At 41.6% G+C, this 27,091-nt stretch overlaps 1 protein-coding gene and 1 non-coding gene across 2 annotated transcripts in view; both read left to right on the forward strand.

Annotated features, from left to right (window-relative positions):
• Positions 1-38: 38 nt before the first annotated feature.
• The window catches only part of SNX5 (sorting nexin 5), a 28,180-nt gene continuing 1,127 nt past the window's right edge, over positions 39-27,091 (forward strand). The window contains exons 1-12 of the mRNA XM_066387080.1: positions 39-264; positions 10,939-11,043; positions 12,078-12,188; positions 12,978-13,099; positions 14,437-14,560; positions 15,445-15,540; positions 17,193-17,298; positions 17,381-17,456; positions 18,343-18,382; positions 18,472-18,558; positions 20,458-20,617; positions 24,815-24,900. Of these exons, the coding sequence (XP_066243177.1) occupies positions 214-264; positions 10,939-11,043; positions 12,078-12,188; positions 12,978-13,099; positions 14,437-14,560; positions 15,445-15,540; positions 17,193-17,298; positions 17,381-17,456; positions 18,343-18,382; positions 18,472-18,558; positions 20,458-20,617; positions 24,815-24,900 (1,164 nt within the window). The 5' untranslated portion in view covers positions 39-213. The remainder of the gene's footprint in view (positions 265-10,938; positions 11,044-12,077; positions 12,189-12,977; positions 13,100-14,436; positions 14,561-15,444; positions 15,541-17,192; positions 17,299-17,380; positions 17,457-18,342; positions 18,383-18,471; positions 18,559-20,457; positions 20,618-24,814; positions 24,901-27,091) is intronic.
• LOC136407419 (small nucleolar RNA SNORD17) lies at positions 5,789-6,024 on the forward strand. The gene has a single exon (XR_010751953.1). It is a non-coding gene; the product is annotated as a small nucleolar RNA SNORD17 (small nucleolar RNA).

Raw genomic sequence — 27,091 nt, forward strand, 5'->3', positions numbered from 1 at the left:
GAGGCAGCTCTGGGGGAGCACGTGGCGTGCCACTAGGCTTTCGTGGGGCTTCTGGGATGGTGGCGGAATCCCGAGGCCTCCCGCCGCCGTGGGGCTGGGAGGCTAGTGGAGGCGGGGCCGCGGCCGCCCCTGAAGGCTCCCCAGCGGCGGCGGCGGCCCAGCGTCTTCTTTCCTCGCACAGCCAGGCAGCCCCTGCTCGAGGCCCGCGTCGCCATGGCCGCGGTTCCCGAGGTGCTGCAGCAGCAGGAGGAGGACCGCAGCAAGGTGAGGCCCTATGCACGTTCATTCTCCAGGACTGGAGGCCCCGCCGACCTCCCGGAGCCCCGCGTTCCTTCCCAAGTCCTGGGGGGGCCTTGGGGCTGCTCGTGCACCCGTGTCTCATTGCGAGGGGCTCCCCCACGCGGGAGGCACCTGCTGGACCCCTGGCGCCTTTGTTCTCCCCGAGGGCTGCCGCGGGGCTTCTCGGGCACGCGGCCCGGTGTCCGGTCCCGAGGGCCGCGCGGCGAGTTTCTGGAGGCCCGAGAACGTGCTCTCATGTAAAAGGGCTTTTTTATACTTACCTGGACTTCGGGACCACTGGACGGGGGACACGAACCCACTTAACGTACAGGAAGCGACAGTTTGGTTTCGTTGCCTCTAAACTGCAACGTTTCGTTGCCTCAAAAACTCTCCACTTTTTGAGAAAACTTTCTGGCCCAAATACTGGGGAAATTTCCGAAGAAAATCAGAAGTCTGAAGTAAGCATGTTTCTTAAAACTTTATGAACGCTAAGTGTTAACTGCGGGAGTTCTGTAATTCTTAGTAAGTGCCCCAATACTTGTTGAACTCGGTTTTTAATTCTTATCTTTGGTGTTTGTGTAAGTCGCCCGCATGCCGCTGGAATCTGGAGGTCTCGAGGTGTCTAGTGGAGTGAAATCGGCCAGAGACGAGCCCCCGCGCCGTTGTCATTCCTTTACTTTGGGGTTGGCTTTTCGCAGTTCATGGAAGTTGGTGTGACCACACTGTTATGTGCAGAATCGTCAACAAAAGTTTTTGCGACAGACGTGTAAAATAAAAAGGAATCTAAAAACAAGGCGTTCTTAACATTTAACCTGTTAAGATTTAACATCTTAGAATGTTACATCTATTTTAGAAGTCTCATTTGGGGAGAGAGACGGTTTTTCTTATAGTAAGTACTAAAATGTTCCAACCAAGAGTATCATTGCTATATTAGTTATTGAAATGCAGTTTTGAGGGTAGGGCAGGGTCTGAGCTGCAGTACTTTTATTTGAAAGTTGAAAGAAGTGAGTTGTTCTTACTAAAACTGAAAGTGGGAACTTGAGGCTACCATTCTTAATAGAACATTCTTTTTTGCTACTTAAATTTTTTTGTTTTAGGAATTAAATTCAATGGGTGATATTGATCAATAAGTATGTAGCTTTCAGGTAAATATTTCTATAGCATTTGAACTGTGTGTGGCCATCACCCAATCTAGAAATTTGTTCTAAAGGTAGTTTTTCTAGAAGTTTAGATACTGAGTAGAATTTTGATAGCAATGTGATACATCCACACTTCTTTATTGACCAGAATGTTTCAAATAGCTGTGTAAAAGGACTTGACTGCTTCAATGGGCTTTGGTACAAGTACAGTATATGATAGTTGGCATTTAAAATAATGTGCTCTTATCATTTTCACTTTCAGCCAAATTGGAGGGCTATTGAAGACTGTTTCCTGCTCCCTGGTTTTGGTGGTTACAGGAGGAGGATTATATAGAATTACTTCTCTGTTTTTGTGGGGGGGTGTGTGTGGCAGGTGTGAATTAACAAGAGGCCAAATCTTGGGCAAAACTATGTTACCTAGTACAGCTTTGTTAAGTCAACTGAAATATCTTTACAGAAAGTGTTATAAGTTTAAAAATTCAGTTTTTGGTTTTGTAATTTCCATGAGAATAGAGGTTCATGGGATTTAGATATAATAAAGTAGGGAACATAATTGATTCTTGAGGATTTTGAAGGCTCATAAAGTACTTTTTGAGAGGAATATTGTTTTGTATCAGTTAGTGTGACTCTTTCATTTTAGCTGAAGATGTTGGGATTTGGTTCCATTCCCAAGAAGTAATGTAAGGGAAGAGTTGAATGGTTTTTAACTCATCCTTTACTGATGGAAAAGATTGTATTTTCATCTTTAAATTTAGAAAACATAGGGTTTTACCAAGTGTAGCTCCTGAAAATTAAAGCATTAATGGCATTGGGTTACATCTTGATGATAATCGAGTATTGCGACATTTGGGTGTCTTGAGATTTTAGTGGGTAAAGGGAAAATTAATTGGAAATCAGGCAGAACCTTGACCCATAAAAAATAAGTTATCCTGTTCTTCAGTCCTTTTGCACCTTTTAGGTTCTCCAGGCCTTCTGTTTGCTAGAAAGCCATTTGAATAGCTGGGCATCATTTTTAGCCTTTTGAGGAGTACGAACGTTCATGTATGTCCTTGTGCCTTCTGACCATCCAGAGTACAATCGTACAAAAATTTTTATTTTAAAAATATGTGAAGCAACATTAAAAAAAGGCAAATGTATGTTCTTATTTCCATAAATTGTTATCAAACAAATATGATTTTAAGTTAATACAACTTGAACTAGAACTAATTTCATTTTGGGGGGAAAAAAACCTCACTCCCTGGGGTCAGCAAGCATGAAAAAAACACGACTCAAAGGATTAAGTTCCCACTCAGATTCAGTATGTATCTTCATAGTGATGAGTCTACCAGACCTATGGCAAATAGAGTATGGGTCCTAATTGCCTCCCAAGACCTTATTTGTTTATTTATTTAAATGATTAGTAAATTGCTAATAGAGGAAGTAAGTTGAGCACACAGGAAAAGCTTTGCAAGATCAGGGTGGATGCCTTTCCCAGCCTAGTGCTGTTACAACTTAGTTCACTGGTTGGTTACGGAGGCCCAGGGTGGATAGTGTCTTCTCAGCCAGGCATCAGTGTTTATGCTGCTGCTCTGGTTTGTAGCTTTTTTTTTTAAACTGGTGTGGAAGTTGTCTCTAGGGACACTTGAATGTCTGCTAGATTGGGTGGGGGTTCATTTAGGAACAATCCTGCCCAATATTGCAGCAGTTCCAAATTTACTAATTTTTATGGACCGACTTTTTTACATTTAATGGCTTGACTTCATTTTTCTTTTCTAAACTCTGGGAGTAGGGCTTATCAAAGCTGCCCAAGCCTTAGTTCTGGATCAGTAACATGTACAGTGTCTTAAGATCTCCATGATCTGCTCACATGTTTTTTGGCTGTAGGAAGAAATGGTCAAGGGAGGCTATTTACAGAAATTCCTACATCCTCAGGTCTAAATTCTCATTTAGTGTGAAACCTGGTAAGTTACTAACACCTTATGTAGAGGTTTAGTTTTTAAACCAGGGTTTTCGGCCTGAGCACTTTTGACATTTTGGGCTCAGTAGTTTTTTGTTGTGGGAAATTGTCCTGTGCCTTGTAGGGTATTTTAGCAGTATACCTGGCATCTACTGAGTGAAAGCTCCCTGCTCTGACAGGAGTATATGCCAACTTTGCTAAATGTTCCATGTTTGGGAATCAATGATTTAAACTCTCTAAGATGGTATGAGTGGGTCCAGGTTGTGTTACAGAGTCTAATAATTTAGTGTACTAGTTTTTCAGTTTTTTCAGTTCTGTAATTGAGAGATTATAAGAAAATACATGCTGTTTAAAACAAGCATAATTGCCTGACCAAATGGTGGCACAGTGGATAGAGCGTGTCAAACTAGGACACGGAGGACCCAGGTTCGAAACCCTAAGGTCGCTGGTTTCGGGTTACGAAAAATTGATGCTTCTCATCTCTCTCCCTTCCTGTCTGTCCCTGTCTATGCCTCTCTCTGTCTCTGTCAAAGAAAAAAAAATCCATAAGCATAATTGATTGTATTGGGATTTGTTCCCCTTCTCCCAACATTGAGGAACCTTATCAGGCAATAGTAAAAAAGATAGTAAGCAGGTCTGGGCAATTTAGGATTACAGAGAGGCAGCTGAGCGTTTACAAAGTTAGACTTTAGTTCCCACTCTGGGAACTGCAAACCCAATCAATGCCCTTGTACTGCGGCGCTCAGAACACTGGGCTAGAATTGAAGCTCACTTGATAAACAGCATGTGCTGCAGGGGGTAGACCTAAGTATAAAACTGTGCTTTTAAAAAACATTTCGCTCTCTTTATTGTCAGGGTTTTGTTGTTGGAGGAAATTAGGCAAGAGTAGTTCTGTAGCTCAGAAGCTTTCAAATAGCCATTGGTGAGAGGTGCATGCAGTGAAATTAGGTAGTTAGAAAAACAACCTTTTAGTGAACCCAATTATGAGGAGTTTCAGAGCATTATAAGGTCTGCTCTTTCTTTTATTTTTTATTGATTGATTTTTAGAGAGGAAGGGGGAGAGCGATGCGCAAACCTTCATTTGTTCCACTTAGTTGTGCATTGATTGGCCACTTCCCATTCCAATGTATGCCCTGACCTCCCGCAGCCTTGGTGTTTAGGCTTCAGCTCTGACTGAGCTGACCCACCAGAGCTTCTGCCTCCTCTTTTTGAAGCAGTGACAAAAGATGGCTGCAGGAGAACATTTTACAAGTGTAAATTGGAAGTTTCTCTGCATGATCTCCCTTTCCAGAAAGCTACTACTTCACCTCCAACACAGTGTATTTATGATTGGCCACTGAATTACTCTTAAAGATAGTCCTTCTAAAAGAGGAACATGAAATTCATGAACTGTTTCATACCACAAAGGCAAAGGAGAAATACAGAGGGAGGAGTAAGTAAATTGCGGTTAAGTTCAGCGGAAGGATCGAGTTTCAGTTCAGATATTGGGTTCTTGGTTTGAGTACCCCACCCATTTCTTTTACATATTTGGTGTAGTTTTTCAGGTACTGCTATGTAGCCTGGAGAGAAAAGTGTTATTTCCTTAGGATAGCTGCTTATATTAACCTGTGTTAGGCGTTTTCTTCTTGAAGAGTTTATAGTTTACTTGTTTTTGAGGGTCAGGCCCCCTAACCTTCATTCTAGTCAGTGTTGATGGTGAGTGAATACAAATGCAGAAGCCAACTCCTGGCTTTCACTGTATCTCTCTTGAAGAGCAGTACAAAGCTGCTGGTGAGACAAGAAATGAGGCAGTGAAGTATTTACATCTGAATGGTCTGGGGAGTGTGTAGTGCCTTTGACTCCCAAATAGAATTCTCCCCAGGAAGCAGCACCCTTCTCTTCATGCTGCCATTTGTGCCTCAAATTTACCTAATCAGGCTTAAACTCAGACACTTTAATCATGTTGCTGAATTATCATCTTTGTTTGTGGTGAAAGTAAGTTGTTTTTATTAACTTATTTCTCTTCATCTTGGTTTGATCATCAAGGTCAGGAAGTGAATGTTCTTAAATTCTCTCATCAACATGAGTAATGTGTAACACGTCAGGTTTGTAGCAGAGGGCTGTGGAATTGATATGCCAGGCAATTTTGGGGAGGAGCTTTGATAGGATTAGGTAGGAAAAGGGTTTTAGCTTTGAATGGAAGAAATTAGTTTTTCATTTGTTCAGCTGCTTCCTCTGTAGCAGTGCTGTATTGATTCCCAGTACAACTCTGTGCAAGGATATCCTTAGAGACCATATAATTTGACCCTTTCATTCCGTGAATTCATTTGAAAGTAATCCAGGTATCTAGTAAGTAATTAGGTGAATTTCTTTGAAATGCATGTTAAGCCAATAGTTCAACTTAATCTTTCTTGTTTCTATTGGGATTTGACTAGTTCATGGGCTTTGCAGCCTTGTGAAATGATGATTCAGTTTATCCATTCGCTGAGTACGCTGCACTGACCTTCTTCCAAGTCTCGATTCCTGTTCTAGGAACTCGGGGCTACGTAGCCTCCCAATGCCCTGCAGTCTGTGGTGTTCTACCAAGGACAGCTTGCGTATTGGTAGACTACCGGTAAGAATGGTTAGTGTCAGCAGGGATGGCCCCTGTGGGTTCCATCTCACCAAGATGAGTGGTGAAAATCTGATCACTTGCTGTGGCCCTTTAATTTTTTTTCTTTTCTTTTTTTTTAAGCTTATGACTAACTTTCATAACTTTTATCTATGTTAGTAGACTGTGATCTTCTGGAACAGTGGTTTTCAACCTTTTTACTCTTGGGGACTGGTGAAAATAGAAATATTTCGAGAACCACTAAGGCAGAAATCACCCTGAGTGTAAGTGAATTCGGCTAAGATCATTGGGTCTCTAATCTTCATATATGGGTAAAAGAGCTCACTGCTTGCTGAGAGTCCATTGTTTTCATGCTCCAGTGCCATAGGAAAAGCTGGAATAGAATAGATGAACAGGTTTTGGTTACTTTCAGGTTGAAAGACAACATTAACAAAAAATTCGAGTATGGTACTTCAATCATAAAGAGGGATTTGGAGAAGGATGTGGTGTTAGAAGTTCTCGTAGAACACTACTTTCCTGTGAGTTGAAACAAGAACCAAGTAATATATACTGTTTAATCAGTATGTCTCTTGTGAGTCTTGTTTTCAGAAATTAATGCAGATCTAGTGTCTGCAAGCAGAACAGTTTTGGATGTTTCCTCACTAATGAGAATTGTACTAATCAAGGCCAGTATAAGTTTCTACCTGAAATACGGTGTTTCCCGCTTCTTGCCTGTTTTGGCTTTGAGCTAACAGACCATTCATAGATGACTTGTTATATTTGCTCTGTCCCTGGTAGGAGTCTTAATTCCTTATACAGTGGGATGAAGGATAGCAAAGCAAAATCTTTAGGAGTGAAAAACAGTTGGAAGATAAAACACTCTGATGTAACATGTGCTGGCATACATTACTTGTGCTTTGGGAATGGAAACCAGAAAATCACTTAAATATGCACAAGTAGTCTTTCTATCTGTTGTTTCCTTGCAGCATTCAGATTAACATGGGGGATATATTGGAGTGTCCTGTTCAACTAGCTCACATTCTAGCAGATCAGTTACTGTGGCGATGGTTTCCTTTCCATCTTGTTATTTTTGCTATATGTCACTAGGGTGAACAAGAGTCTAGTCACCATAACAACACTTAACTATATCTTCTCTATGTGTCTTTGTTTTCCTTGTGTTAGATTCTAGCCTTCCATGTTGTCCAGGTGCCCTTTGCCATCTGAGTCATTAAACCTTTTGAAGAGTGACTTTGTAGATGCTATTAAGTCTTGTACCAAAGTAAGTCAGTCGTAAGTGAGATTTGGATCAAAAGTGGCCCTTAACTGAGCTCTGCAGAGTTGTGTGGCAGCTAGTGTCACGTTCCCCAGTTGGGAGGCCCATGATCGGGTGGGGGAAATGCACTGGGATTCTCTTAGTTTTTCTTCTTTACAGGCTCTTACCATGCATTTAGGGTTTTTTGTTGTTGTTTTTTAAAGCAAGAGAGAGACACAGGAAGGGAGAGAGATGAGCGGCATCAGTTCGTTATTGCAGCACCTTAGTTGTTAAATTGATTGCTTTCTCATATATGCCTTGGTGGAGGGCAGGGGGCTCCAGCCAAGCCAAGCCAGTGATTCTTAGCTCAAGCCAGCAACCTTTGGCCTCGGGGTTTTGACCCTGGGTCCTCACATCCCAGGCCAATGCTCTATCCACTGCACCACTGCCTGGTCAGGCACATTTAGAATTCTTAGAACATTTACCATATTTCCCCATGTATAAGACGCACCTTAATTTGGGGGCCCAAAATTGGGGGGGTGTATTACATAAAGTTACTGAACTCAAGTTTTATTCATCATAAAATTCCTACAACTCCTCATCTGCGTGGAAAATGCAAATAAAATAAAATCAACCACTGTGTGAGATGCACCCAGTTTTTTAGACCCCAAATTTTTCAAAAAATTGTGAGTCTTACACGTGGGTAAACGTGGAAAAATTTACTTTGTTTACCCCTTTTTAAAATTTTGTTACAGGATTATTATAATCCTTATTGTAAGGATGAATCTGGTAGGGAAGTACATTGAGAGCTGAAACTCCACCTAAAACTTTGGGTATGTGATGCAGTGGTTTCTGTAGAAACTGACCCCCTAAAAAGGGGGTCACTTTTAAAATTTACATTACGTTGTTTGAGAATAAGTGTTTTAAATTTGATTCTCACACGTGACCTAAGGGGACTCTGGAAGACCGAAAAGTTATTAACCTGACTTGTTCTGACGTCTGCCTTTCCTCATTGATTTAAGCAGCCATTCTAGGCATTTTCACATCTAGGACCCTAGTCAGAGATGGGTGTTGGCGCACAGCGCTAAACAGTTTTCTGCTTTTTTTGGGAAGGAGATAGAGGTGGGTGCGAGGGGGAAAGTATAGTATATGGATGGGGTGCGACCCAGTTTTCCCACCATACATTCTGGGGATTTATTTAGCAAGTACTGTGGGGTGTTGGTTTTGTTGATTAAGCAGAAGGAAAGGAATGCTGAGCTTTTAATCACATTTGGTGCTTCCGGAGTAAGAATTCTGTGCTGACTTTGAAGTTTTAAACATTTGACAATGTTTTACTTTTTGATGATTTATCTGCTTCATTTTCTGGAGCCTTGTGTATCTATGCTACATTGTAGATTGTATGTGTCCTCATTGTATTTGTAACAAAAAAAAAACATTTTTATGATGACAAGAAAGGAAGGTAGTAAATAGTCTAGGCTTATTAACTCTGTGTGGTTATGGGTACAGGAAATTGAGAGGTAGCTAGAAAACCAGGATTTGTGACTTTAGGAAATGGACTCGCAGGAAGCATGGCATTATTGCTGAGCTCAGAGAAATGCACCTCAAGTCTGCCTGTCTTTCTACTAGTGTCTGTCACTCCTATTATACTTGCTCACTTTGTTCCTGTTCTGACTCTGACAGGTACAAACATAACATGGTAGGGGGTGTTATTTTCTGCGGTCAAATTTAGTGTATATTTTGACATCTTTTTGAACTTTATATTTGTCCAGTGGTGAGTTATCAGAAGGAAGGAAGCTTTTATCAGAAATATGTCAGAGCTAGAGGCAGTTAGGACAAAATGAAGTATCCCTGACCTTGAGGCTAACCTTTGTAGAGTTCTGATAAATAGACATGGGAAAATTAAGCCAAATAAGCAAATATTTTTCATAGAGGTCATCAAGAATTCATTTGGGGAAGGAATGTTTAGGTTGAGATGTCGGGGACTTAAGTGTATTGTGATCTTACTCTAATACCTGATATTAAAATCAAGCCCTGGTGATAGTACTTGAAGCTTGTTGCTTACAGGAAAGCCTTTGTTACAGGACTAACTCTGGTTTTTGCAATTAAATTTTTTCTAAGTGCTAAGAGGGGAGGGGAGGTACTGACAGCTTCTTAGATACAAAGGAGAGAAGTAAATTATTCATTTTTAGTGGATATATTTAATATTTTTATACCTGATTGAACTAGTTTGTCTAATTTCAAAAACTGTTTATCAGTTTTTGGTCTTGAGCTTTTTATTTTGAAGAAAAGAATCCAAAATGAATTCTTTTCATCCAGGAAATACTTCAGTATTCCCTGTCCTCATTCTACAGTCTTCACTGGGCATTCTCCCTGTGTGCAGTAATCTAGATTGTTACGACTTTACCTAAGCACCAGCTTATAGTTGGGTGTGAGGATGAGGCCCTGAGATGCTTATTTCATGCAGTTTTTATCCTTCATTTTGTGTCAGGTTGTGATTGACTGTTGGCTTGTCTTTAAGAATTCTTTTTAAACTAGCAAATATGGGGTTGGATGCTATTTTCCTCTGAATTTCTTTTTTGTATTTTTTCGAAGTTAGAAGCGGGGAGGCAGTCAGACAGAACTCCCACATGTGCCTGACCAGGATCTAGCTGCCATGTCCACCAGGGGGCAATGCTCTGCCCATTCTGGGACGTTGTTCCGTTGTAGTCGGAGCCATTCTAGCGCCTGAGGTGGAGGCCATGGAGCTGTCCTCAGCGCCCAGGCCAACTTTGCTCCAATGGAGCCTTGGCTGCAGGAGGAGAAGAGAGAGATAGAGAGGAAGGAGAGGGGGAACAGTGGAGAAGCAGATGGGTGCTTCTCCTGTGTGCCCTGGCTGGGAATCCAACTCGGGACTTCCACACTCCGGGCTGACGCTCTACTGCTGAGCCAACCGGCCAGGCCCTCCTGAATTTCTAACTCACAAAATCTCTTTTGCTTCTGGGCAATGCTCATACTTGCCCTTCATGTGTAACAACAGTGGAATTGTGTTAATTAGGGCCTTTGTTGGTTTTACAATTCATTTCTTGTGTCTAGATTTCTACTCTTTGAAACAATCCCTGAATATAATAAATAAGTCTACTCTTGAGCTGCATTTTTCTTCTCTATTGACCTAGGATTTTATACCACATGACTGTTCTTTGTACCTTTTCTCTGTTTACTTAGTCTCTTCTTTCAGATATGTGTAGTCTGATCAGTGCCTCCTGAATGTTCTTTCTATTTTGGGCATTTATGTAAGAAGAGTTCTCTTGTCTAGTTCAAGCCTTCCTTAGTACAGTTGTTTCAAGTAGTTGGTTAAATGTATTTTTCATGCAGACATAAAATAAGTAATGTACCTGATATTAGAATCATAGTTGCTTTGTTCAGATTACAGGAATACTCTGGGACCCATCTATGCATTTAATTGCAGATTTCCCCACAGTATCAAATAAACTTAGATTTATTTCAACAAAGGGAAGAGAGAGAGACAGATTCCCTCCATGTACCCAACTGTGATCCACCCAGCAACCTCCGTTTGGGGCCATGCTCACAACTGACCTATTTTTAGTGACTGAGGCAGAGGCTCCATGGAGCCGTCCTTAGCGCCCTGGGCCAACCGGCCAAGGCATCAACTTTGTTTTAAATGGTGTTGTATTGACTGCTTTTTAATTTCTAGCTCCTATTTTTGGAAGCATACTTTTTAGTGCTAAATTGAATTTGAAACTAATAACCAAAAAATCTATTTCAGCTGAGATCTGTGTCTGTAGACCTGAATGTTGATCCCTCACTTCAGATTGACATACCTGATGCACTCAGTGAGAGAGATAAGGTCAAGTTCACAGTACACACCAAGGTAAGTGACAGAATGACTTCAATAATAAACACATTGCTAGATGCAGCCTTGTTGTTATTCACCGTAGAGTCTGGAGGACAGCCTGGACTGAAACGGTTGCCGTTTGTTTGTGGTGCAGCACCACTGCTGAGGGAGCACCCGCTTGTCTTGTTTGAGCCTCTAATCAGTGCTCTTGCGCTACTGTCCACTGTGCTGGGAGGCTAGGCCATTGCTAATGTTAAATTTGGCTTGTACTCTGTTCCATGGAGGGCAAATCAGGCACAGCGATGTAGGCGGAGCCATCTACCAACAGATGAAATTAGTTCATTTCTGTTTTTATTTAGCATGCTTGGGAAGTGCTTGCTTTTCCTATGTTTACTAAGTTCTTGGCTTTTGTCCCTCTTAATTTTTGTGATACCAAAGACTTTTTTTGTCTCCAGATTTTTAATTTGATATTATAGGATTTTTAATTTAATATTTTTAAGCAATATACCAATGTGGAAAATGTAGGGGGGAAAATTGAATTTTTCAGAATCGGTCCTTTCCGGAACACTTCTAGCCTCATTTCTCCCTCCATGCTAGTTAAAAATGTGTTGACTGCTTGTCTTATGCCAGGAACTATCATATCATAAAGGGTTTTCATGGATTTGGTTTTTAACAGCCTTATGATAGTGTTTTTTTATCCCCGCCTCACTGGTGAAGAAACAGGCACCAATTTAAATAAAGCACAAATATCATCTTATAAGGTCTTCTTCCACATGTTTTTTCTCTTAATATCTTGGTGACTTGATTAGCATACCTCAGTTACTCAGAAGGCAATGTGAACACTACATACCCGAGCTGACCTGAGAGGTGGAATTTTGTGAAAAGAATTCCTTATAGAACATGTTGACTTGGCTCTGTCTTCTTCTAGTGGTCTAGAGATCGTGTGCTGCTGCTGTTTGTTCTTTTCTGGATCTCATTGTTATGCAGAATTTCCCCATAGTGTAGCCCAGGAAACTCAAACCATGGTATCTAAAAGTGGTAGTTACTGGTTCACATCTCCTCCTTTGCAGACCACGCTGCCCACATTCCAGAGCCCAGAGTTTTCTGTTACACGGCAACATGAAGACTTTGTGTGGCTGCACGATACTCTCTCTGAAACCGCAGACTATGCTGGGCTTATTGTAAGTGCATTTTGGAAAATGAAATAATTGCTGAAGCTGGTCTCTTCTATCTACCTTGCTGTTCAGTTTGTTTAAAGAGACCTACCCACTTTTTATAATGGATTGTGTAAAGTCTGATTTCATCTGCCAACTAGAGTACATATGTGCTAACCATTACTGTTACAGTCTGAATATGTGAGAATAGTATTATAACAATGAATTGAGGCATCCAGTCTTACATTCTCAGAAGTGCTGTCATCTGCCTAAGGAGTAAGGCAGGCAGTTGTCTTTGTGTTCCACTCTTGAAAGTTAATGCATGGCTGCAGGAAGAGACTTACTGATTTTACAGGAGAATTAAGTGTGGCTTGTGCTGGCAGGCAGACTGAAGAATCTAGCCAAGTAATTCAACAGAAGTAATACTGAAGCTTATGTCTAAGAATGTTCTCTTCATTCAGTAGTAGAATCTTTTGGTTATTCTGTGGAATTAAAAATTCCTTATGAAGTCTAGAGGTGATAATCTTGGTGATTTTTCATTGGCTTTATTTTAATGCCGATTGTAATAAATTTTAAACTGATGTTGAAGCAGAATAAACACTGTTGTACCCTACCACTTGTCTAATACTGTAGATAAACTGAACGAATAAGTGCAGATAAGGTGAGTCAGAAGGGGAGGACACTTAAATGCCAGAAGAAATAAGGTTAAGAGAAAAACAGGTTGACCACAGGGCTGGCTGCCCCTTGTGCACAGGCCCTAACTAGAATCTCACTGCTGGGACAAGAATGCTCACGAGTTACCTGTCTCGGCTACAGATTCCACCGGCTCCCACAAAGCCTGACTTCGATGGCCCCCGAGAGAAGATGCAGAAACTGGGGGAGGGTGAAGGGTCTATGACCAAAGAAGAATTTGCCAAGATGAAGCAAGAACTGGAAGCGTGAGTGGCTCTTCTTGAGACTTGAGAAAACGGATTATGACAGAGGCGGATTTAAGGACGGGCACACCGGGCGTGTGCCCTGGGCCCTGACCTCTGAAAGGCCCCGCAAAACCCCAACTTTGCACTTTTTTCTAATGACATCAAGTTTGGTTTCATATGTGCAATTTTAACATTAATAGTACATAATATTTGTTATTTATGTAAAAATATAGTTAACATCTATTTTTATTTTCCCTGTCTCTTTTTTTTTAAGGGGCTCAATATTTTCTAATGTGCCCAGGGCCTCAAATCAACCAACCTTAATCTGCCTCTGGATGATGGGTACAGAAATAAGGACTTGACAATTAATTGAATATTTTTAAGTATAGTACTTGATTAGTTGGTAGTGCTATCTTCTAGAATTACATTTTGCAGAGTGTAGGGGATGGTCTTGAACTTTAGACCTTGACTTCCTGGGGACCACTAACACTGGCTATAGCTTTCCCCTATGTAGGCTATACTTGTGGAATTATAAGTAATTCTTCAAGCTGCTTTCTCCCCTGAAGTTTTATTACTGGAAATAGAGTTGAAACTAGATTACAGTGAATGCTGATACAAAGAAGAATTCTGAGGTCCATGGGGAGTTTCTTTTTCTTTGGTTATAATTTCAAATAAAAACGATTCTTAAAATTCCATATCATAGTTAGTTTGCATTAAAGCTTCTTATGAAACCGTCCTTGCACTTCATCTTGGCTTCTTCCCCTCATCTACCATCAGTGTATTGGAATTCAGGTGCTCATTCTAGCGGTTCTTTTTCATGCTGTGCCCTGAGCCTGTATTGAGGGCCAGTGCTCATACACTTCTAGGTCTTGAATTATTCGTACACTCGAGTGACATGACTAAGGATAAGGCACTGAACATAGGACTCACGTTTCTACCATCGGGAAGTGTAGAGTGATCTTTTAATGTCCAGATTGAAATAAAGCAGCTTTGTAATTTCTGATGATTAGGAGACTGAGACTCAATGCTGTATATATGGCTGCAGAATTAACAGGTTTTTATTGTTTTAAAGAAATCAGTGTTCTGTTGGCTGTTAAATACCAACAGTACTTTGCATGTACGTTTCAGGCTTAGCAGACTTGCTCCATCAATTCCAGTTATAATAACACTTCCCCCTTCATTTGCTTATGCCACAGATTCCGAAATGGCAGTTAGATATAAAGTTATTTTGAAATGTTTAGGTCCCAGTCAGATCTTTTGCTTCATGGCATAAGCAGCGCAGTGGTGATGACTGGGCACAGGAGTGGTTGCTAGTTGAGTAGTGCCGCCATCTAAATGCCTGTGTGCTTCCCTTTTAGTGAGTATCTTGCTGTCTTTAAGAAGACTGTCTCCTCCCATGAAGTCTTTCTTCAGCGGCTCTCTTCTCACCCTGTTCTCAGTAAAGATCGCAACTTTCATGTTTTCCTGGAATACGATCAAGATGTAAGGCATTTTTTAAATTTCATTTCCACGATCCAACGAACTGTATGACTATACTTTAAAAATATATACTTAATATATTTTCTGCAAATTTAACTTTTTTAAAGTTCTGGATTTCTTAACCAACACAGCAGAAACCTTTTGTAGATGCCACTGCCCCTCCTGTAGATCAGTGTGCAAGACATTTTTATAAAGGGTTGCTTAGAAATTTTGATCCTTTCCCCTTTTAAAGGCTAGTTTTCTCAATTAAGTTTGGGATTGTATACTTTTGTTTTAATGTTATGTTTCCGTTATTATGTATGAGGGAAACCACTACTTAGAAATTTCCTCAGTGTCTCCTGACCATTCAACTTTAATAAACAACGGAACAATAATTTTGCCATGGCCTGACCTGTGGTGGCACAGTGGATAAAGCGTCGACCTGGAAATGCTGAGGTCGCCGGTTCGAAACCCTGGGCTTGCCTGGTCAAGGCACATATGGGAATTGATGCTTCCAGCTCCTCCCCCCTTCTCTGTCTCTGTCTCTCTCTCTCTCCTTTCTCTCTCTCTCCTCTCTAAAATGAATTAAAAAAAAGAAATAATTTTGCCAAGGATTTAAAAGCCACTAAGACTTGGTGCCAAGATGGTTTTCAAAATACAGTATCTCTTAAGTCACACTTTTAGAATTCTGACCTGTACTTAGGTTTACCTGTTTATTTGGTACTTTACATCTAGTGGTTTTCATGTTTTTCTGAAATATGATGGAATTCGTTTTATACCTTTATCTTAACGTGTGTACCTGTACTATATAGTAAACATTGTTGTCTGGAATGTATTCAGTACTTCTTTAGAAGAATCTAGAAAAAGAATGTACTATAAACTATTCTTTCAAAATTCTCTTTCTTTAGCTAAGTGTTAGACGGAAAAATACCAAAGAGGTGTTTGGCGGCTTTTTTAAAAGTGTGGTGAAAAGTGCTGATGAAGTCCTTTTTTCTGGAGTTAAGGTAAGTGGCTTTTAGCTTTTAGAAAATGATTAACTTCTTGTATATAGGTGACTTTTTATTTATTAAGAAAAGATATGGCATGACTATGGTAGCACAGTGGATAAAGCGTCAACCTGCAATGCTGAAGTTGCTAGTTCAAGACCCTGGGCTTGCCTGGTCAAGGTACATAAGAGAAGCAACTACAAGTTGATGCTTCCCACTCCTCACTACCACCGTTCTCTCTCCTCCCTCTCTCCAAAATCAATAAATAAAATCTTTTTTTTAGAGATGTTTGTGAAGCAAATTGATTAACTTCTCAGAAATCCAGTTATTTTAATAAACTCACTGATAATTTTATTGTAGATATATTTTTTTTTACAAAGACAGAGTCAGAGAGAGGGATAGACAGGGACAGACAGGAACGGAGAGATGAGAAGCATCAATCATTTTCGTTGGGCGTTGCAACACTTTAGTTGTTCATTGATTGCTCTCTCATATGTGCCTTAACCATGGGGCTACAGCAGACCGAGTAACCCCTTGCTTGAGCCAGTGACCTTGGGCTCAAGCTGGTGAGCTTTTGCTCAAACCAGATGAGCCCTCGCTCAAGCTGGCGACCTCGGGGTCTCGAACCTGGGTCTTCCACATCCCAGTTCAATGCTCTATCATCCACTGCGCCACCGCCCGGTCAGGCTCACTTTTCTTAAATAATGTAGCTACTAGATATTTTTAGAGAGACGGGGATAGATAGGAAAAGAGAGAGATGAGAAGTATCAACTCACAGTTGCAGCTCCTTGGTTGCTCATTGATTGCTTTTTTGTGTGCCAAGGGGCTCCAGCTGAGCCGGTGACCTTACAGTTTCATACCTGGGTCTCAGTGACCCAGGCCAATGTTTTATCCGCTATACCACCACCTGGTCAGGCTAGCTGTTGAACTTAATGGCTTGTATGACTCACACATTTCTACTGGACAGTGCTGTTAATAGAAAGTCAAGTTAATATAGAAGTCTCTCTCATTAACCTCGTAGATTGATTTCTTTCTTCACTCAGCCCCCCTCACCCCCTTTTTAACTGTGTTATTTTAATAGCTACTATTTGGTTTCTGAACTTTGTCACTTAAGGGCTTGAGGAAGTAGCCCAGAATACAGGTGCTGGGTACAGAGAGCATTGTCAGAAATTTGGAAGCTCTTTGACTATCTCATTGGTGCATTTGAAGATATATGGGACTATTTGGTGTCCCTGGTTGATGCCCACCAGATTCCAGTAATGCCTTTTAGTCTGGAAGCAAGCAACCAAATTCATTCCTCTTTTACACACACACACTCTCTCTGTGTTTCTCTCACCCCCCTTTCCCTCTCTCCCTCTCTCCCTCCCTCTGTCTCCCCTCCCCAGGCTAGGTTGCAACCCACTAGGCAGAACTGTTGCTCCAGCATAATTGCTAGATCTTAGATACTAGAGCTGTACTGGGCATTGCTAAATGGATCTTCAAAATGGTTCTCTTGACATTTCCTGCCAAAACTTGAGTTTTGCTGGTTTGGATATGAAATAATGGTCTCTTTCCAATTTGTATTTCCCTGGTCTGTAGAAGTTAAACATACACATGAGCTTGTGTCCTTAGTGTTCTAATCCATAGTTCTTAAAAGTTTTGCGTCTTAAATTTTTTTTTTCTCCTTTTAGGAGGTAGATGACTTTTTTGAGCAAGAGAAGAACTTCCTCATTAACTATTATAATAGGATCAAGGATTCGTGTGCAAAAGCTGACAAAATGACCAGATCTCATAAAAGTAAATACCATTCACCCACTGGCTACATAGCTTTGCTAGTATGCCAGCTCTGTTCACTTAAAGGCTTTCCTTGTTTCTGCAGATGTTGCAGATGACTACATCCACACTGCGGCCTGCCTGCATAGCCTGGCTTTAGAAGAGCCCACAGTCATCAAAAAGTAAGCTTTTGTTGGAAGAGCTTTCCCCCTGATTCTCTAATCAAATATTACTAGGTGGTATACTAAGTGATGACTGCATAGTTTCAGTTCTGCTCTTGAGCACAAGCTCATCATGGGTAGATAGTCTGGTAGCTCAAGTGTTATACACTCTCTGAACACGGACACTTTGTAGAGGACTCACAGGCACACTGCTCTACCAGATGTGTTTGTTCAAGCCTTTAGTACATGTCTCTGTTTCTTTTTGATAATTTTAACTTTGGAGTTGTCTTTGAAATGTGTCCTGCATGTGCTCTGTCAGATGCTGCTTGGCAGAGTTGGAAGAGGTTTGGTGAAAGTGGTCATAAGGATGACTGAATGGCCCCAGGCTGACCTGGAGCTTTTTTTTTTAATATGAATTTTTTTATTTCTCTATCCTGGCCATTTTTGATATGAGGCAATATTCTATGTAACACCTAAGCTTGATATAACAGACAGCTGTATTTCTGATTTGAAAAGTAGAATGTAGTAATGGCAGAAGCAGGACCAAAGAGTATATGCTTATGGCTTTGGGACATACGAGGTGGTTCACTAGAGCCTGACCTTGGTTAGCAGTTAGCACTGCTTTGAATTTGGAAAGGAATTGCCTTGGGGACACAGCTTCTGCACTGCAGCATGGCTTAAGACACACCAAGAAAGGCTGATACCCATGACTGACGCTATTAAGATTATAAGTTTTTATCATCTTTTCTACCAAATTGGGTCAACTGCATTTAAAGCACTACTCTGATAACGTTAATTCTAAAGCATCAAAGGCTAGGCCTCCGGAATTTACCCATTCATATCTTATAGATGAAGTCATATGTCTTATAGGATTCAAGCCCTTAAACTAATATCGTATGTGTTTTAGGTACCTATTGAAGGTTGCTGAGCTGTTTGAAAAACTTAGGGTAAGGATTTTTATGTTGGTCTTCATTATGTACTTTATAACCTATAGATTCCTGTTCAGATGATGGTGAGCTTTATTTGTTTTTAATAGAAAGTAGAAGGTCGAGTCTCCTCAGATGAAGATTTAAAGCTGACAGAGCTCCTTCGGTACTATATGCTTAACATAGAAGCTGCTAAGGTAAGTTCTTTACGTTTACCTGGCCATGACCCTTAAGAGGTCTGATGTTAGACACGAATTCTTTTTGTTAAAATGAAGAAAGATAGGAATTTGTCAGGATTGTTTTTGTAAGTGATGTGGGCCTAAATAGAGATGTAAACTGAAACAAATTTGAGTGACCAGAAATTAAGTTTATTGAGGAATAGCAAAGGGATTGCAATTTGGAAAATGCATATTGTAGCAAGCTACATGCAAGTCTGGTGAGGGTTTGGGGCAGGTTGTACTTATGGGCAGGAGGGTACAAAGAGTGGGGAGTCCAGCCAGAGTTCAAGCAGAAAGTTCATGAGTGGGTGTTCACTGGGTCCTCTATAAGTTGGGCATATACCAGTAGTTAGCCTCTTAGGTTCTTAAGTTCTGTTCTTCTTTGGACACATGCATGAGATTCTTCACTTTGTGCCCTCTAGTTTCATTTAGACTGAAATCTTCACGGTGATGTGACTTTTGTGGCATTATGCCCGAGTTTGTATTGCTTGGAAGCCGTAGGGTGTGGTGCTGAGTAGACAGATAATGCAGTTTGGGGGTTATGAGTTAGTGGATGCAGGTCATAACTGAAAACTTGACCCCCAAAAGGGCTATATCTCTGAGGCAAAGCAGGTTTTCAGATTTGTGGAGTTTTATTGAATTACCTACACAGCCCTGAACAAAAATGCTTAAATTATTTTTGTGTAAAATGTACTAAGGCAACATGAAATTAGGGAAAATACGTTACAGGAAATGTTGTCAGGATGTAGAAATTCATTGTTTCCCCCATAGTTCAGTTTTATTTTAGTTAGTTTGCCTTTTGGTGTGTTTCCTTAGTCTTATATTTGGGATTTTTAAATATAGTTTTGACTAGGCTTTTATAATGGATTTAAGTGCTGATGGTGACCAAGTTTCTTGCATAAATACAAAAGTGGGCATAATTAAAACTCATGTGTCAGTCATACATGCATCATAACTTCCCATTTTAGATACTGAGGTAATTAATGTCCACTTTGCTGTAAAATTTGCAAAGAATATTTCAGATTAGATCCTCAGGACAGACCCTCTAGAGCAGGTGTCCCCAAACTACTGCCTGCGGGCCGCATGCAGCCCCGAGGCCATTTATCTGCCCCCCGCCGCACTTCCGGAAGGGGACCTCTTTCATTGGTGGTCAGTGAGAGGAGCGCTGTATGTGGTGGCCCTCCAACGGTCTGAGGGACAGTGAACTGGCCCCCTGTGTAAAAAGTTTGGGGACCCCTGCTCTAGAGGCAGGATTTTCCAGGTAGGGTTATGAGATAGTCTTACTGTCTCATTGCTCACTTGCATTCCTCTTCTTTTTTTTTTTTCCAATTCTTTTTTTATTTAATGGGATGACATTGATCAATACATAGGTTTCAGGTGAGCATCTCCATGGCATTTGAACTATTGATTGCGTTGTGCGCCCATCACCCAAAGTCATCTCATTTTCTGTCACCTTATATTTGTCCCCCCCTCCCCCCCTTACTCCCCTCCTTCCACCCACCACAGCCACTTCAGTTTTATCTCTCACCAAAGTGTGAAAGCATATCCTCATTTGACTTAGCCCAGCAGTAACTGGACATGCTTTTAACACAGTGGTTAATTTTCTGAAATTACTTTCTTTGGAAAAGAAGTCCTTTAGCTTTTACTGTTGGGGTTTTTTCTCTTTACCCCATATGAAGAATACTGAAAAAGCTCTCAGTGATGCCCTAAGAATTGTCCCCAGCCTAATCTTGAGATTAAAAAAGAAAATAACGGGGAGGGAGGATCATAGAGGTGTAGATTAGATTCTTGTCATCTTAACATTTCAGGCAGTGCAGTGGTACCATATTACTTAGGATATTTTAACTGCCGTGTCCTATTTATTAATTTTTTTCTCAGGATCTCTTATACAGACGTACCAAAGCCCTCATTGACTTTGAGAACTCAAACAAAGCATTGGATAAGGCCCGGTTAAAAAGCAAAGATGTCAAGTTGGCTGAGGCACACCAGCAGGAATGCTGCCAGAAATTTGAACAGCTTTCTGAATCTGCAAAAGAAGGTTGAGCAGGGCCCCTCTTTACTTCTTCCTTTTTATTTGTAAATAATTTCAACCTTAGAGAAGTTGCATAAATAGTGCAAGTAACACCATATATACTTGGGGGTCACCCACCTGTCCACCATTTGTTCTTTCTGCTTTGTCACTTGTCACACATGCTCCCATGTGTGTTTTTATAAACACATTAGTTTTTATTTAACATTTGAGACTGAGATCTAGTTTTATGTATTATGTTCTTTTTTCTTAAGTCTTCTTTAAAAATGACATTTGCCAATTTGAAAATAATCTCTTTTCCAAATAGAATGTTCCTCATTTTTGGTTGGCCTATTTCCTCGTTGTTAGATTCCATTTATGCATTCCCAACAGAATTCTGTATAAATAATGTGTCCCTCTGAGGGTTGGTATCTGAAGGCATGTGTGTCCATCTTCCTCTTGGCAGTTTCAAAATTTTGTGGGATTAGTTTTGATAGTCAGGTGGTGTTGGATTTCTCTGCTATGCAGTTAATATAATATTTATTTTCCATGCCACTAATTAGCAGTTCACAGGAGGCCATTTTAGACTGTGCATATGTCCTGTTCTTCATCAGACTTTTCCCCAAAATGTAGCCTGTGTTGATGGTTCTTGCACGAGCTAGCCTTTACCTGGTCATTGCAGAGGAGCAATTTTCCCCTTCCCTAATTCTGGTGTTCTTCCCAAATTAGCATTTGACATTGACCTTTAAGCAGAAGCCTTCCCTAATTTCCTACTTCTTTATTACAGTAGAGCCACATGGATTCCTATTTTTTTTTAATAGTTTTAAATTTTATTTTTGTGCTAACTTACTTTGGGGCTCAAATTGTTCAGACTTGCCAGTGAGGGGTACCTTTAAGCTGGCATGTCCTTATGAGCAGTTAGATATTCTGTGTTAATCTTACACGTTTTCTACTCCAGCCCTGGAAATTGCCATTTCTTTGTTTTTTCCAAAGTTAGAAGTGGGGAGGCAGTCAGACAGACTCCTGCATGCGCCCGACCGGGATCCACCCAGCATGCCCACTAGGGGGCGATGCTCTGCCCATCTGGGACGAACTCCGTTGTGGCCAGAGCCATTCTAGTGCCTGTGGCGTAGGTCATGGAGCCATCTTCAGTGCCCGGACACCAACCTTGCTCCAGTGGAGACTTGGCTGTGGGAAGGGAAGAGATAGAGAGGAAGGAGAGGGGGAAGGGTGGAGAAGCAGATGAGTGTGTCTCCTATGTGCCCTGGCCGGGAATTGAACCCAGGACTTCCACATGCCAGGCCAACACTCTACCACTAAGCCAACCAGCCAGGGTGAAATTGCCATTTCTTTCAGGAGCTGATATGCTTGTTACTTAAGGAATGGTAACAAAATTGGCTGTAAAATATGCTCATTGCTTCTGGGGAGTCTCTGCTTCTAGCCCTTCTGCTGACAGCAAGAAAGTATAGCGATGTGTGCACATGACTTAGCTTCTCTTCTCGACTCAGGAATTGTAAGTCTGTGGTGACGACTCAGTTCCTGTCCATATCCACAGGATTTTTTTCTTGCCTTCTCCCAGTCCGTAGCTTTTGGGGGAAGTGGTATACCAATGCTACTGAACATGAGAGTAGTATGTAGCATTTTTTTAAGGGATATCATTGTTGTAGTTCCCAGGGACAATGGAACACACCAGAGCAAAATGTGTCTTCCAGAAGAAAGCATAATTATAGTAATTCTGTGCTTGATTCACCCTTAAGATACAACCCCACCCCCTTAAAACTCACTTTCCCATGAGATTTTTTTTTTTTTTTTTTTTTTTTTTTTTTTGTATTTTTCTGAAGCTGGAAACGGGGAGAGATAGTCAGACAGACTCCCACATGCACCCGACCGGGATCCGCCCGGCATGCCCACCAGGGGGCGATACTCTGCCCCTCCGGGGCATCGCTCTGTTGCGACCAGAGCCACTCTAGCGCCTGGGGCAGAGGCCAAGGAGCCATCCCCAGCGCCCGGGCCATCTTTGCTCCAATGGAGCCTTGCTGCGGGAGGGGAAGAGAGAGACAGAGAGGAAGGAGAGGGAGAGGGGTGGAGAAGCAGATGGACGCTTCTCCTGTGTGCCCTGGTCAGGAATCGAACCCGGGACTTCTGCACGCCAGGCCGACGCTCTACCACTGAGCTAACCGGCCAGGGCCCCCATGAGAAATTTCTATCTCATTTTAAGACTTCATTTTCCCCCACATTTATTCCCCCTCTGTGGTTTCAAAATCTGGGCCTATTTTGAAATGTCCTGATATAATAGCTGTGAACAATAGAGTTCTGCTCATCTGTGTTAGCTCATGTCTATTCAGGACTATAACTCTTTAACTTAAGGATCAGAGCTTCTCTGTACAAAACTTTGCATATGGCGTACAGACACACTCACTTGGCTGTTTTGGCTGTCTTTTGGATTCTTTCAAAGAAATGTCTTCCTTTTTGCCCAATTTTTAATATAAATTCTTGCCCCTTCCCCCCCCCCCCCCCCTTTTAGCAGCTGATTTAATTTATGAGGAAAATCCCACACTTCAAAATCCTGCCCTGGCCGGTTGGCTCAGCGGTAGAGCGTCAGCCTGGCGTGCAGGGGACCTGGGTTCGATTCCCGGCCAGGGCACATAGGAGAAGCACCCATTTGCTTCTCCACCCCCACCCCCTCCTTCCTCTCTGTCTCTCTCTTCCCCTCCCACAGCCAAGGCTCCATTGGAGCAAAGATGGCCCGGGTGCTGGGGATGGCTCCTTGGCCTCTGCCCAAGGTGCTAGAGTGGCTCTGGTCGCAGCAGAGCGAAGCCCCCTGGTGGGCGTGCCGGGTCCCGGTCGGGCGCATGCAGGAGTCTGCCTGACTGTCTCTCCCTGTTTCCGGCTTCAGAAAAATACAGGAAAAAAAAAAAACTCCCGAGTTGAAATTTTAGGTTATTGTATAGCCCAGAGTTTAGTAGCTAGAGGAGATTAAAGAAAAACCAGAGGTTAAAAATGGTGCCAATTTTGGCCTGTCCTTTATCGCCTAAGGTTTGTCCTTGTGGTTTTTTGGTTTTTTTAAATTAATTAATTTATTTATTTTTTACAGAGACAGAGTGAGTCAGAGAGAGGGATAGACAGACAGGAACGGAGAGAGATGAGAAGCATCAATCATTAGTTTTTCATTGCACGTTGCAACACTTTAGTTCATTGATTGCTTTCTCATATGTGCCTTGACCGTGGGCCTTCAGCAGCTGAGCAACCCCTTGCTAGAGCCAGCGACCTTGGGTTCAAGCTGGTAAGCTTTGCTCAAACCAGATGAGCCCGCGCTCAAGCTGGCAACCTCGGGGTCTCGAACCTGGGTCCTCAGCATCCCAGTCCGATGCTCTATCCACTGCACCACCGCCTGGTCAGGCTGTCCTTGTGTTTTTAGAGTTTATCCTCTTTAGTCACATTGTAAGCCTGGGTCTATGATGTTTAAAAGTACAATATTCTAGACAGTTTAGAGATTAATGGGTCTTAACCTGTTCTTTGTAAGATTTGTGGCTGAACTGGTTTAGAATTGGTTGAATAAGCATAGGAGAACAGTGGTATCAGGAGACAGATGGGTTATTATGGAGTCCTGGTCCTGTGAGCAGGCCTTATGGAAAGGAGGGGAGCTTATCTCCACATCTTGGGAAGACCCATTTAGCCTAGTTTATCCAGGGTATGCAGCACATCACTGTAAACATTTTTTCATGTTTTTACTTTTTAGTGTGGCTTGCTTGCATTATATTTCTGTTGGACAATGCTATATAGATGTGTACAGGAGGATAAGTTTGCTCTGAAGTACCCTACATCACCTACATGAGCTAGGAAGGAAGGGTTTTCACATTTTTTTTAAAAATCCTTTAAAAAGCCATTGGTTCAAGTGTGAGTGGCTCACTGCCTTCCCAACACTATCTGCAAACATTGGTACCTACCTAGAGTTAAGGGCAAGGCTACTCATCTCAGTCTCCAAGTCAGTAGCCCTTCTCTGAGTGTAGGTGCTCAGTAATCGGGTGGTGTTGCTCATTTAAAAGTAATGGCAAGCATATCATTTCAGTGCCCATAAAATGAGATCTGTACTATTTGCAGAGATAATAAAAATGTGAGGAAATATGGTGGTGCTTCAAAGCTTTGGAGATAATTTATTTGTAAGGATGATATTTGGAAATTAAAGATGAAAATTGCTCAACCTTTTTGGTAAACTGTCTCTTGTAGAACTAAGCAATTTCAAACGGAAGAGGGTGGCAGCATTTAGAAAGAATCTAATTGAAATGTCTGAACTGGAAATAAAGCATGCAAAGGTAAGTATCCAAAATAAGTCCAAAAGTTTTTAGGTTTTGGTTTTTTTAGTGGGTGAGGGGGAAGAGACAGGAAGGGGGAGAGATGAGAAACATCAGTTAGTTCTTTATTGCGACACCTTAGTTGTTCATTGGTTGCTTTCTCATATGTGCCTTGTTGGGGGTGGGATGCGGAGTGGACCCCAGCTGAGCCAGTGACCATGGAGTCACGTCTGTGATCCCATGGGACCTGAGTGTTCGGCATCCCAGGCCAGTGCTCTATCCACTGTGCCATCGCCTGCTCAGGCCGGTGTTTGTTTTTAGGTTGTTTCTCATTCATTATCCCAGTGTCATTAGCAGGTGGGGTTTGCTTTCCGGCTTTAATACCCTTTGGTATACATGGGAGCCACTTGTTAGAGTATTTATTCTATCTCAGAACAACAATTCATAACATCTTGATGAAATAACTTTTTGAAAAGAGCCTTTTTTTCCTTTTTTTGAGAAAAGCATTCTTGATGGCAGCTACCCTGCCCCCTTCTCAGAGTTCTACCACACTTTGAAGACTCTGTTCTAATAATTTGAGAGCACATCTATCACACCATTATATCTGGAGTTTTCATGGAAACCATTTTTTAAAATAAATTCTTACAGTTTTGCTGAATGTCTTCCGATACTTCTTTTCATTCTTTAGAAAGAATGAAAAACTTTATTGTGTATTTGATGCCTAGTTTAATTTTGCACAGAAAACTTGAACAATGGTTCTCAGTACTGGGTGCACATTAGAATTTACTGAAGAGTTTTTAAGACTTGTTGCTGCCTAGACCTATTCACTCAGAGTTTGTGGGGAAGACTTTTTGGATGGTTCATGGGTGCAGCAGCTTAGATTGGTCCCCCAAGAGTACTGTCTAGTCCAGGGCAACAGGGCTAGCCCTGAGTCAGCAAGGAGACATTGGAGGGAACTGTCACCGGCCATCAGCATTGGTTAAAGCAGGAAGACTTCAAACATTGGTGTCTTATTTATTTTTTTAGAGGAGGAGGACAGAAAGACAAGAAGGGAGAGAGATAGATGAGAAGCATCAACTTGTAGTTGCGGCACCTTAGTTCATGATTGCTTTCTTATACATGCCTTGGTGGGGGGCCTTCAGCCGAGCCAGTGACTCCTTGCTCAAGACTGCACCCTCGGGGTTTCAAACTTTGGTCTTCAGTGTCCCAGGCCGATCCTCTATCCACTGTGCCACTGTTTGGTCAGGCCATTTATTGTTTTTAATTTCTTTATTGTGGGCTTCAGCATAGATGTGTTTATTCACTTGTCTCTTAAGTTTTAAGTACTTTTAAATTAAGTTATACCGCCTGACCTGTTTTGGCGCAGTGGATAAAGCGTCGACCTGGAAATGCTGAGGTTGCTGGTTCGAAACCCTGGGCTTGCCTGGTCAAGGCACATATGGGAGTTGATGCTTCCAGCTCCTCCCCCCCTTCTCTCTCTCTGTCTCTCCTCTCTCTCTCTCTCTCTCTCTCTCTCTCTCTCTCTCTCTCCCTCTCCTCTCTTAAATGAATAAATAAATAAAATTTAAAAAATAAATAAAGTTATACCAATAATGTTCTGGGTATTTCTGAATTTCTTTTAAAGTAAGACTTGTAAGGTGATCTGCACAATGCTAGATAAATTATTTGTTGTCTCGTTTAAAATCTCACCCCTAACTAGTTTTAGCAACTTTTTAAAAAATTGATTCTTAGAGGAAGGGAGAGAAAAACAAACACAGTTTGTTGTTCCACTTATTTATGCATTCATTGGTCAAATTTTTTTTCTTTTAAGTGAGAGAGGTAGACAAATGGACAGAGGTAGACAGGAAGGGACAAAGATGAGAAGTATTAACTCATAGTTGCAGCACTTTAGTTGTTCATTGATTGCTTCTCGTATGTGCTTTGACTTGGGGGCTACAACTGAGCCAGCAACTTTGGGCTCAAGCCAGCGACCATGTGGTCATGTCTATGATTATCCCGCACTTCAGCTGGTAAGCCTCGGGATTTCAAAGCTGGGTCCTCAGAGTCCCAGGTTGATGCTCTGTCCACTGTGCCACCATCTGGTCAGGCTTATTGGTTGATTCTTAAGCGTGCCTGACCAGGGATTGAACCCACAGCCTCAGCATGTGGGGACAGTTCTAATTTTAGCAGCTTTTTATCCACTCTTCCCAAGGCCTTCATCTTCAAGAACAGC

The sequence above is a fragment of the Saccopteryx leptura genome, chromosome 5, assembly GCF_036850995.1.
Source record: "Saccopteryx leptura isolate mSacLep1 chromosome 5, mSacLep1_pri_phased_curated, whole genome shotgun sequence".
Lineage (NCBI taxonomy): Eukaryota > Metazoa > Chordata > Mammalia > Chiroptera > Emballonuridae > Saccopteryx > Saccopteryx leptura.